Source organism: Dermacentor albipictus, chromosome 9, assembly GCF_038994185.2.
Source record: "Dermacentor albipictus isolate Rhodes 1998 colony chromosome 9, USDA_Dalb.pri_finalv2, whole genome shotgun sequence".
Lineage (NCBI taxonomy): Eukaryota > Metazoa > Arthropoda > Arachnida > Ixodida > Ixodidae > Dermacentor > Dermacentor albipictus.
In genome coordinates, this window is record NC_091829.1 from 94914047 (window position 1) to 94926993 (window position 12947).

At 47.2% G+C, this 12947-nt stretch overlaps 1 protein-coding gene across 1 annotated transcript in view; it reads right to left on the reverse strand.

The window, feature by feature from the left end:
• Positions 1-5065: 5065 nt before the first annotated feature.
• The window catches only part of LOC139049924 (uncharacterized), an 8418-nt gene continuing 536 nt past the window's right edge, over positions 5066-12947 (reverse strand). Inside the window, exons 2-3 of the mRNA XM_070525800.1 lie at positions 10886-11044; positions 5066-5498 (exon numbers count right to left, since the gene is read on the reverse strand). Of these exons, the coding sequence (XP_070381901.1) occupies positions 5110-5498; positions 10886-11036 (540 nt within the window). The 5' untranslated portion in view covers positions 11037-11044 and the 3' untranslated portion in view covers positions 5066-5109. The remainder of the gene's footprint in view (positions 5499-10885; positions 11045-12947) is intronic.

Consider the following 12947-nt stretch of genomic DNA (forward strand, 5'->3'; position numbering starts at 1 on the left):
GCCGTCCGAGTAGGGAAAAGAGAAGACGGTGCCTAGGCTCGGCCACAAACGTGCTTGATGCCAACTTGGGCAACCAGTTACTTGCGAGTGGGAATGTGCCCCTCTACAATGCCGAAAATATCCCTTAAATTTCGTGGATGCTGAGCGTAATCGAGCCCACGTCAGTGGGTTGTGTTCTTTGTTCCCATTCGTTCGGTTACGTCGAAGACGCCGAGGGACGCCGACGCTCAAGGCAGGAACTGCGTAACCGACCGAACGAGCACAGCGAAGGATGAAAGAGCAAACGCGGACGGTTATAGACAGTTATAGAGGTTATAGCGGTTAAAGACGGTTATAACGAAGACAGCGCGAGGAGGAAAACAGGGGAGGAGGGTATGGTGAAAATGGGAGAAAAGCGTAGTGTCGCGCAATGCGGGCTCTGCGGCGACAACCGCTGCGAAATGGTACGGACCAATGTTATGAAACAAGTTCAGAAGAATCTTACTACGTGAAGGTTATATGTTTTTGAAACATGCTGCTTAAAGTTACAGCTCAGCTGATCTTGTAAGATCAACTTTGATTATTGTATATTTTGACCTGAGGAAAAACTGTTCTTAGAGTGACTCAGCTACCTAGAGAATAAAACCAACTCACCAAGCAAGAGGCCAGGAGCTTCTTTTCAAGGAATGAAGTAGCCCTGGACAAGTGCTATGACTCCACCTTGAGAAGAAGCTTTAATTCAGGGCCAACTACAATTGGTATCTTCAAATACATAATACTTATAGAATGTGTACCAAGGGAAAGGAAACGCAGTCGAGGATGGCAGAAAATTAGGGGGCGGGGGGGGGGGGGGTAGCGATGAAATGAGGAAATTTGCAAGCGAAAGACAAGGGTAATTGGAGATCGCTCAGAGAGGCATTCGTCGTGCTGTTCTCTGTACAACGCGGAAAGGATCGAGTGTGTTATTTGGGTCCCTCAAGAAGACAGGAGTTCCTCACGGTTCTCTTCAGGGCTGTGTTTTCCCGCGCGGAAACTGGCTGTCTCGCCTTCTTTTAAGTTACCTGCAGGACATGGATTTGGCCTCCACATTGTGACCTTAGGAGTGACTATTTGTAATTGTGAGGTCTGTGGCTGAGTTATGTGATTTATTTGTTTTAAGTGTCGCTGCGGTGGAGCAATTGCCCGCAGCAACTGCAAGGCTAATCCCACCAGTAGCCTACAACCACTCTACTCAACTCAGGCTTTCGTCCCGCAGTGGGCATAAAAATAAGCGGATGCTTCTGCTGCTGCTGCTGCTGATGATGATGATGAGGCGTTTTGTGATAAAATTCAACCTATCTATTTTCTACAATCCAAATTCTCGGCGCTCATTCGGTTTGAAAGTGCCACATTACATTAGAGCATGCATTACAAATATAGCATAAACGACCCCTTTAGCCCGACAGAGTTGCTTTCCGCCCCACATGCCATCACCGCCAGGCAAGAGATGGCATGTCAAATTCGTCACTTCTGAATCTTCATGACGGCAACATGGATGATTGATGATGGTCAATAACTTCTGCGTCCCAGGTGCACTGCCCGAAGACTGGCTACGTTTGGAAGTAGTGCGCATTCTTGATTGTGAAAAGGCACCTCTCCGAGTGCAGCAAGTATATGCCACATCATTTCTACTCACGTCTGTTGAGGTAGCTCTGGGAGTGCACGGTCTCGGCTCGCATTTCCTTGTATTGAAAAAAAGAGGCTGGATCTAATGTTCTCCAGACCAGGTTCTTCTGAGCGAGCATACACACACAGATGTATGCGAATAATAGTTTGCACCTTGTGGGCAAGGATACATCCATACCACACCACAGTCACACAGCGTAACCAGACCTCTTTGTGGTTGTTGATATAAAACAGAATATCTTATATCAACAGGTCGACACCCGGTTGGACCAAGCGGTGATTGCCGGAGCTCGTGCGCATGGGTTCAATAGCCGCCTACCTAATTTCATGAAGGAATAATTGGTTGCCCATACTATTCATGTAGGTACTCAGAGCACTGGTACAAGACGCTATATTTATGTAGTAGGAAGGATCAAAAGATAAACTGTGTTTTACAATCTGTACTAATGACATTACACTGTGCGCATCTTCAAAAAAAAAAACGCCAATCAAGGGGCGTCACTCCAAACAGCACTCGATGTGATTACAGTATTACAAAAGAGTATATTTTGTGGAACCACGACTGGGTCTTAGAAGCATCTTTGAAATTATTTTAGAGTTAAGCTTCATTTTCTAAAATTCAATTATATCGGTAACTTCGTTTATCGTCAATTCATACATCTCACTTCTTTACAGCCTCAGAGATACTTCTTACACATCTGCACATCCAAGCCTTCCGACACATCGGCAGGCTTGGAGTTACGCCTGACACCGGCAAAAGATGCCGAGAGCGAGTGGGGCTATACTAATCCAGGTACAACCAAATTATCAAGCCCCACAAAGCTTAAACGAAGACACTCCCTCAGCAGAACAGGAATTGGCCTCCCTGGTGCAGTATTCGGCCACTGCCTCCCGAATGAATCCTACATGGCCCTCAGTCCCCAGCAGCTGTGTAGCACCTGATCAAGGCGGCGGTCAGACCCGTAACGCAGCAGAGTGCGCTAAAAATCTCTGGGTCCGGGCAGGCCGCCAATGGAAACTTACCCTGTAACCTTCAACAGCCGAACTGTGTCAAGTGAGGCTAACTTAGCAGGACTCTTAGAGGAACCATCAGACATTGTTTGGGTTATCATCGGCCTTAGTGAGATTAGAAGAACTGGTGAGGCTTATACATTGCTGAATAACCACCATGTCCTCTGCTATAGAGGTCTTCCTGATAAGACGCAATATGGGGTGGAATTCAGGCTCTCTCTCTGTTCTAAGGCTGCAAACAAATATGCAGCCTTAGAACAGAGAGATGAAGATGATATAGAGGTAACGAATGAAAACGTAACTAGGCTGGCTTCAGAGGCAGCAAATGAAACGGGAGGCAAGGCACAAAGGCAACCATTAGGCAAGCTCTCCGAAGTAATAAAGAAACGACAAAGAATCAAAGTTTCCAGCTCAAGAGATAATATAGAATTCGCGGAACTGTCAAGACTGATCAAAAAGGCGAAATTAAGTGATATTCCAAACTATAACGTGAGAAAGACTTAAGAAGACGTAACAATGGACGCAGCCTGAAATCAGTGAAAAAGAATCTTCGGATAGGAGAAACTAAGGTGTATGCACTGAAAGATAGACAGGGTAATATCGTCAGCAATCTGGAAGGTATAGTAAAAGCAGCGGAAGAATTCTGACGTGTATAGTACCCAGAGGAGGCAGGATACCTCCACTAGAAACAGTAATGAATATAATACAGAAACTCCTCCTATAGCTAACCATGAGGTCAGAAGGGCCTTACGAGACATAAAACGAGGAATAGCGGCAGGAGAAGATGCAATAACAGTCTATTTATTCAAAGATAGAGGAGACATAATGACAGTGGCGTAGCAACAGGGGGGGCCAGGGGGCCGTGGGCCCCGGGTGCAAGGGGCCGGAGGGGGGGATGTCATATACGCCTGAAGACACCCCTCTTTCCGCCGGCTTGACTGGGCGCAAATAGCAAAGAATGCTCCCGTATCCAGTAGCCCGAGCTCATGTACCCGATGGGTTGCGCCGCAGTATTTTCGGTTGCAGCTCTATCAACACTCCACGAAATAATTGCACGAATGTGCGGGCTAAAAAATTTACTTCGCCAAATGGTCACTGAACTACTCGCCTTAGCGCGACGTTTCATGTGGGGTGCGCTCGTGCCATGCATTCATGCTGGGAGCAGGCGTCGCTAAACATACAGTCAGGTGTTATAAGGCGTTGAGGCTCTTGGGTCCTTCTTCCGTCCCGAACGCGCAGCGAAGACGAACCAAGACAGCAGCGAGAGGGCGTTCAACGAGCGCGCCCGGCGCTCTCGTTTACGGCGAAGCGTTCGTTGAGAGCGACATTGCATAAGTGCGGCCGTGAAAAGTCGCGAATGGGATTCTCAGGATCGTCGTCAGACTCGGTGCTTGGAGTTCCTGGAATTTATCGCCAAATGCAACTTCTTACTTACTGTTATCTTTCGCTTGTTCCTCACGATCTGCGTGTCAGTTGCATCATGCGAAAGGAACTGGTCCAAGTTAAAGCTGATCAAGACGTCTCTGCGCTCCACCATGAGTGATGAAATTCTGTCAAACCTGGCGATACTGACCATAGAAAAAGAACACGTAAAAATATATATAATCTTTACTACTGTAATGTGTTTGCAGAAGCGAAGTGTCGGAAAAAGAACTTCTGAAGGAAATGTGTCCTTACCGGTCATTACTTTAGTGCAAAAGGCTCGATGTGCCACCATGCTTTGTGCATCAGCAATATGTATACTATGTTCTATTTATCAATCTTGAATCGTTGCATTCGTTCTCTATCAGTTTCGCGGTGTTCAATAAAAGATATTTCTCCTAACCCTAGCTAACCTTTTCTTTATCATTTTTTGTGTGACTTCATGTCACAAGTACAGTGTCTTGTCAGCTACATGGAATTGTATTAAAAAAAGAATAATTTTGTAATAATATTTCGCGATATTCTTTGACGTTACGTGTCTTTGTGATTACTAGGAACTCGGTAGCGTGAAAAATATGGCAGATAAGTTATAACCATATCCTGATTAATCCTTTAATTAGTACTTATAGAGGAAGCACTTCAATTCGAGAATCGAGGACTCAAAGTCATAGTATTAACTCAAGAAAAACTTCTTAAACAAAATAATTTTTGGTGCTACAGCCTACAGTACTTTGGCACTGCGGGCGGCGCCCAGTATGGCAGCAGCGACAGAAATATTAAATAGTGGACCAGTGACGTTGATCCCTCAATCATCTCCATTGCGAGTGCGGACCAACAGTAGTGCAAGCTTTCGCTGGCATGGGCTTCATCACGGCCTTTTTTTTTTATGGTGACGCCAAGAATCGACGCGAAGCGTGGTCTATTCTGCTCCCAATCTTGTGGTGGTACCGCAGCTCGGATAATCACGTTTGTCCGTATAGCAGCAAATAAAAACAAGGCTTTATTGATCAGAATAAAGAGAACTCGCAATTGTCATAGCATTGGCGCCCGCGCCGCAGGGAGGCGGGTGGCATTTTCTGATAGGGTAGACGTCTGCCCAACGCCGGGAGCGAGAACCTGCAGGCAGTGCGGAGCAAACAACCCAATTGAAGGACACCAGTGCCAACCAAAGTGCCTGGTATGTGGAGGCGAACACGCCGCCGGTACCAGGGACTGTCGGATGCGCCTCAAGAACATGGACGAGCTGCGAGGACGAGCCCCACAGAAAAGCCAAGGGCGGAGCCGGAGCCGTAGGCGCCGTCCCAGGTGGCTGAGCTCGGAAGGAGAGCAGAGCCGCTCGCGGAGCCGGGGCCGCAGCCAAACGCGGAGCCGCGACCGGAGCCAGTCCAGGAACAGCTCCTTCCCACCGCTGAGGCCACCACCTGCAGCCCAAGGGCAGGGGAAACAGCAGCCAAAACCACTACAAGAACAACAACAACAAAAGAAGGGCGGAGTTAAGGTAAGCTGGGGGGCAGGCCCTCCCAAATCACTGTTTCCGCACTCGGATAATAACAATAGCGACAACGAACTTAAACAACTAAGGGAAGAAAATAAGGCTCTAAGGCGAGAACTAGAGCAGAGTACGAAGAAAACAGAACAACTAGAGGAGAGAATCAAAGAACTAATCAGGGAACTGCGAGAGCAAAGGGTGGGTAGCCTGCCGCGTCAGCAGACTCCACCTTTAGCTATGGAGCAACAGCCACAGCAGCCGGAAAAGGGAACCGTAGAAATGCAAATGCAATCCTTTATGCAAAAAATGCAGGAGCAAATGAATTTGATACAACAAAAAATCGCAATGCAAGATCAAAGTTTTCGCAATTACATAAAAAATCAAAATACGCAAAAGATAACAAATGAGGCTAGAGATAGACTCTATCACGAAAAAACATTCGGCACCGAAAACCAAAGTGTAACAACAACCAACGATAAACCAACATGGCTAGACACAACACATTAGATATATGGCAGTGGAACTGCAGGGGCTACCGCAAAAAGCAAGGCCCGCTGCAGCAATTCATAAATTCACAGTTAAATCCTCCTGACATAATCGCGCTGCAGGAGACAAACACCGTGCCGACACTCAAGGGATACACGTGCCAAGAAAAAGATCGCACAGCCACCTTAATTAGTAAAAATCTAGTCGCCATAGCACACGATGAAATTCCGGACACGCGGATAGAACACATCGTGACAGAGATAATTCCAAAGAAAAAGGGAAAACAAAAAAGCACTTTTATCATAAACTTATACAGTCCACCACGACAAAATGATGGGGATTTTCAGAAACTTTTCATAGGAGCCAGCAAGCTAGCAAAATCCAACACTCTGCTTATAATGGGCGACTTTAATGCCAGGGGACAGAGCTGGGGATATAAAAAAGACACTAAGAAGGGTACGCAAGTTAGCGACGCAGCAGAAATCACAACCTGCACCCTCTTAACGGACGCAAACCAACCAACGCGCCTAGGCAACAGCGTTAGTCCCGACACATGCCCAGACCTGACATACGTCAGGGGAGCTAGGCAAGCCACGTGGGAGAACCTGCTGGAGAACCTGGGTAGCGACCATTTCATTATAAGAACGCAAGTGTCAGCAGAGAACGTCAAGCGCAAGATAGGAACAGCCAAAATAACGGACTGGAACGCTTTTCGCAAAGAATGCAAGCACATGGAGGGTGGAATAACTTCCATAGAGAAATGGTGCAAACAACTTAAGGAAATACAACAACAGTACACTCAGGAGGTCGAAAGGTCAGAGCAAACACCGGAGGTGGACTCGCGACTCCTCAGGTTATGGGAGGCAAGGCGTGGACTAACCAAACGGTGGAAAAAACAACGGCTAAATAAGAAGCTAAAGAAGAAGATAGCAGAGGTTACCAAGGAGGCAGAGGAATACGCAGCCCAACTCACACGACAAAGTTTAGCGACTCGCTGAATAGAACCCTCAGCACCGCAAAGACCTGGCGTATCCTCAAGGCTCTAATGGACCCAACCAAGACCAAGTCAGAAAGTAACAAGGCCATCCAAAGACTAGTACACCAATTTGAAGGGACAGAAGAAGAGCTACTAGAAAAAGTCCGTGTAAAGTGCTACGGACAAGATAAACCCGAAGCGTACACGGAGAGATACCGAGGCGAAGAAAACCCCGACCTAGACAGACCCATCACCAAGGAGGAAGTTTTCGCAGCAGTTAAGGCATCGACCCGGAACACAGCAGCAGGCGCGGACAAGATTAGAAATGCCCTAATCCGAAACCTAAGTGATGAGGCGGTCACACAGCTGACGAACTTCCTCAATACACATTGGGAAGCGGGGACACTGCCAGAGGAATGGAAACATGCTGAAGTAGTTATGATCCCCAAGCCAGGGAAAAAGCTACTATAGTAGAAAACCTACGGCCGATATCACTCACTTCGCGCCTTGGCAAGTTGTTCGAGCGAATCGTGACAAGGAGGCTACAACAATACATGGAAGATGAAGATCTGTATCCCCACAGTATGTTCGGCTTTCGCACGAAATTATCAACCCAAGATGTCCTACTACAAATTAAAGAGGGGGTTCTAAGCAACATCCCCTACAACGGAGAAAACATAATAATGGCACTCGATGTCAAAGGGGCGTTCGACAACGTCAGCCACGCGTCCATCCTCAAGGGACTGGATGATCTCAACAGCGGAAGAAGAATCCACGGCTACGTGACAGCGTTCCTATCAAACAGAACAGCCACGGTGGGGTTAGGAGACCTGCGGACAGACAAGTTCCACACGCCTAACAAAGGAACCCCGCAGGGATCCGTGATCTCACCGATCCTTTTCAACATTGCCATGATAGGGATAGCCCGGAAGCTGGAAGAAATCGACGGCATACATCACGCCATTTATGCCGACGATATCACCGTCTGGACTAACCAAGGCTCGCTCAGCCAAAAAGAAGAACGACTACAAGCCGCAGCAACATGCGTGGAAGAATGTGTTAGGGAAAGAGGCCTCGCCTGCTCCACGGAGAAATCAGAGCTCCTGAGAGTCAGAAGAGGAAAACGCTCGGAAGAACAAATCAGCGTCACCCTACAAGGACAAAAGGTACCAGAAAAAGAAGCCGTCAGGATTCTGGGAATGTGGGTGCAGAGCAATCAACGCTGCACACACGCCATAAACCTACTCAAGCAAGCGACGACACAGGTGGCACGTATGATCACCCGCGTCTCGCAAAAAAGAAGCGGAATGAAGGAGGAAGATACAGTCAAGTTGGTTAAGAGCCTCATAATCAGCCGGATTACGTACGCCCTCCCATATTACAACACAAACAAAGGCGAACGGGATCAGGCCGACGCCATCATAAGGAAAGCATTCAAAACAGCGCTTCACCTGCCGGCCAACACCTCGACAGAGAAGCTCCTGGCCCTCGGACTCCACAACACGTTCGAGGAGCTCAGAGAAGCACAATTAGGGTCGCAGCTACTCAGACTCCAGCAGACTACCACGGGCAGAAAGCTCCTAAAAAAACTGGGGCACAAAGAAATTGAAAGGCAAGAACAAAGAACGGCAAACCTACCCGATGTGTATCGCAGCACCATCAAGGTAGGGTCCCTACCAAGAAACATGGACCCAAATTTACACACAGCCAGGCGGAACGCTAGGGCAGAATATGTGGAAAAAAACCTAGCAACAAAAGCGAACACGGTATACACGGACGCCGCGGTGTATCCTCGAGAACGACGGGAAACACAACAAAGAGTTGTCGCGGCAGTAATAGACTCGGACTACAGGGAAATCGCTTGCGCGTCGGCACGGGATTGTACGGTAACCGAGGGAGAGGAAATGGCTGTTGCTCTAGCAGCTGTGGAGGGCTACCGCACAAATAGATCCCTTATAATACTAACCGACTCCAAGGAAGCATGCCGAAACTACATTAATGGCAGAATCGGTCAAAAAGCGCTCCAAATCTTCCTCCGCGCTGGCCAACAGAATAAACGCATCAGACACACCATCTTTTGGGTACCTGGGCACACTGAGATTGAGGGCAACCAAAGGGTTGATAGGATCGCTCGCGAGCATGCAAACCGAGCGGACCTAAATAGAGATCCTGAGGATTTCATGACAGTGATGCCAACGTACTCTGACATACTAAATTACCATAGAGGGACGAGAATCAGATATCCCCCGCCCCACAATACACTCACTCAACAACAGGCAGTTTACTGGCGACAGCTGCAGACAGGAACTTTCCCAAATTTACATATACTATGCAAAATGTTCCCAAGTCAATACAGGGACAAATGCCCGTGGTGTGGTGCAATACCCACACTTTATCACATCACATGGGAGTGCAATACAAATAAGGAATTCCACAAAATAGAAAATCCGAGTGCGGAGCAGTGGGAGAGCGTGCTCTCCAGCGGCGACCCTAGCCTCCAACGGAAGCTGGTGGATCATGCCCGACGAGCAGCCATGCTCAGTGGTGCCCTGGAATAGGGGCGCCAACCATGCAGGCCGGAGATCTTCATCAACCAAGAAGATCAAGACATCCGGCACGACCGCTGAATTACTCTTTCTAGAGTAATAAAGTTTACTTCCTCCTCCTCCTCTGATAGGGTGGGGGATCAGCGTCACTGACACACAATTTAATTTTCGTTTTCGTTCAGGGCCACAGCCAAAATACTGCGCGCCATAGTACCTATGACGATTTTTGTGAAGTTGTTGCAGGGCAAGATACGAATGTCGGGCTTCAATTTTGCAAATGCAATATTGCCGCTAAAATTGGTAATTAAAACTTTATAAAGATGTTTTTATTGCCTGAGACGTGAGCCACATTTTCCATGATGCCGCATTTGCATTGGCTGCCAAGCCTTACAGTTTGTTTGACAGAAGATGTGCACATGCGCTTATCGCAAGTAATCAGTGCAGCAGCGTGTGTTATTTGGCGCAGAAGAAACAGCGTGTATACCTGCTGCATTCGCGATCTCTGGGAAAGAAAGCGAAGGAATGGGGGACCCGGGGGACGTGCGTGGTATCCAAGGTGGCTGTGGTGGTGCTGAAACCCGGAAATTGTCGACATCCTCGCCTTCCTCGACTACACCCGGGGGGGGGGGGGGATGACAGTAGACCTATGGGCCCCGGGTGCAAGACCACCTAGCTACGCCACTGCATAATGCTTGGAAAAGTGGCGGCTACTATATGAAGTGTCTATGGGCTGTAATGGCCCAAAAAAGTGGAAGAATGAAAGCAGTATACTAATCCACAAAAGGGGAGACGTTAAAGAATGGCAGAATTATAAGCCCATTAGCTTACTCCCAGTATTATATAAAATATTCACCAAAATAATATCCAATAGAATAAGGGCAACACTGGACTTCAGTCAACCAAGGGAACAGGCTGGCTTCAGGAAGGGATAATCTACTATGGATCACATCCATGCCAATCAGGCTATCGAGGAATCGACAGAGTACAATAAGCCTCTGTATATGGCTTTCCTAGATTACGAAAAGGCATTTGATTTAGTAGAGATACCAGCAGTCATAGAGGCATTACGTAATCAAGGAGTACAAACCACTTACGTAGATACTTTGGAAAATATCTACATAGATTCCACAGCTACCTTAATTCTACACACGAAAAATACGGAGATACCCATAAAGAGAGAGGTCAGACAGGGAGACACATCTCTCCAAGGCTATTTACTGCGGACTTAGAAGAAGTATTCAACATATTAAACTGGGAAGGCTTAGGAGTAAGGATCGACGGCGAATACCTCAGCAACCTCCCCACACTCACTGAGGTGATCCTGGGCGTAGCAGAACGCCTCCTTGGTGCGCCCCTCGCGGACGAGTTTGATGAGGTGCTGCTGCCGCAGATGGAAAAGCAGGCACTGGTCATTGTCAAGCAGCTCAGGGCGCAGACCATTCAGCAGGGCCACCGCTTCCATCACTCGGCCTTGGAGTGGGAATCAATGGCACACAATCAAATCTTACATCTATTTATTTCAACATCACATATACATGCAATGCTCATGAATTCAAGCACCAACAAATCCAGAACTACTGCAGTGCATCAGTTCATTTCGAAATTCACCTGCACTTGTAACAGTGGCTTATTTCGGATTCCAATACTCCATCCGGCAGATGGAGGCAGTACAATAACGACCGAAATTAACAGCACGGCTGGCAAAAAGGGCAGCATACTGTCGTTCGGAGCCAGTAGCCTGAAGCATTAATTTTCCTTGCTCTTGCCTCGACGATCGGGCTCTTCTTTGGAGGCCATCAAGTTCATCTGATATTAACACCGCTACAACTCCACGCTCAGAAACCAGCGACTGAGTGATTACAGGTCCCATTTCCATGCAGGCATAAAATGCATTCACTGCTGTCCGAGTTTCATTTTATGAGCACTGCACATGATGTTTGGGACACAGCCAAAGAATCCAGTCATTGGCCATACAAGGATTGTGCCCGCTTACACTGCAGCACGAATTCTGCCACCTGTTTATACAGAAGGACAGGCATATACACTTAAAAAATTTAAGTCAAATCGGATTTATTGGCACAGCAGCGACATAGGCTACGCTGCGCCAGCCAGAAGGTGTTGTGAACTCATAAATAAAGCCAGCAAAATCTGCATAACAAATGGCGATGTAAGCATAATAAACCTACCACTTCGTACTTTATTAAGCTTACTTGCTACAATTTAAACCTCCTATGTCTGTTGAGTTGCCACACCCTCTGGGAAGGTTTCTGTTGCCGATGACACACAATCGCTTTTTTTATTTAAGGCTAAACACTCCTTGTGCTACCATGGCTCGTACATTCTGGAGCATTGGCCAAGGCATGTACCCAGTGGCCCCTATTGTCCGCTCAGTAAGAGAGCGGCCAGCACAAACCTAGTGGCAGAAGTTAGCAGACAACTTGGGTCACGTACGGTGTGTGTGAAAGAGATTGGATACATAATACATAGTAGGTGACATTCCCAAAGAATGCTAAATGCATTTAAAAAGAAAGAGGACAGTGATGGAACCAAGGCTGCCACCGAAATGGCGCAATCCATCAAGTACGTTGCATACTCAACGCAGATAGAGGTTCTGACCCAACCTGTGCGCCCTTTCCTAAGCACACCGGTACAGTAAGGGGTCCCGCCATCCTCCGGTAGCAAGCTTACACCCGCTACCTCCCTGAACCATTCTAGCCAAGTGTTTTATGCACAAGGCCATGGCTCAGGTGATATTTACTGGGTTATTAGGGGTATATGTGTTTAGTGAGTACAGCCATACGTGAGATGTCGCCATATCGATAACTGTGGGCAGTTGAGCAAGAGAAAATATTCTGGGACACAGCGAGAATCATCAAAAGAAAAGAAGAAAAAAGAGCCCGACGATGGAACCAAGGCTGCCATCGAAATGGCACAATCCAACAAGTCTGCTTTGAGTGTTCTCAACAGAGATGGAGTTTCTGACCCGACCAATCCACCCTTTCCTAATCACACTAGCACACTAAGGGTACCCGCTAACGTGCAGTAACCAATCACATGTACCGTAACTAAATGGTACCGTAAAATCTATGTGTTCGTAAACATAGCATACTTTCGAAGATGTATTTTTTCCGCACAACATACAGGACTAAAATAGCTAATGTTATCATGCCTATTTACTCATTTTCTACTGGCCTGCAGAACTTCATGATAGATGGTCTTTCGAATGTGTCTGTAGCGTGTGATCGATGGACATTTTCTAGATCTCTTGTGATTTTCTTGTTCTGCTGAGTTTTCGCTTGTATACCTGAAAAGTTGTGAAGTGTTTGTTACATTGCTTTGAGTGTCTATAAAATATGTTACCTGGTTGCTTTCC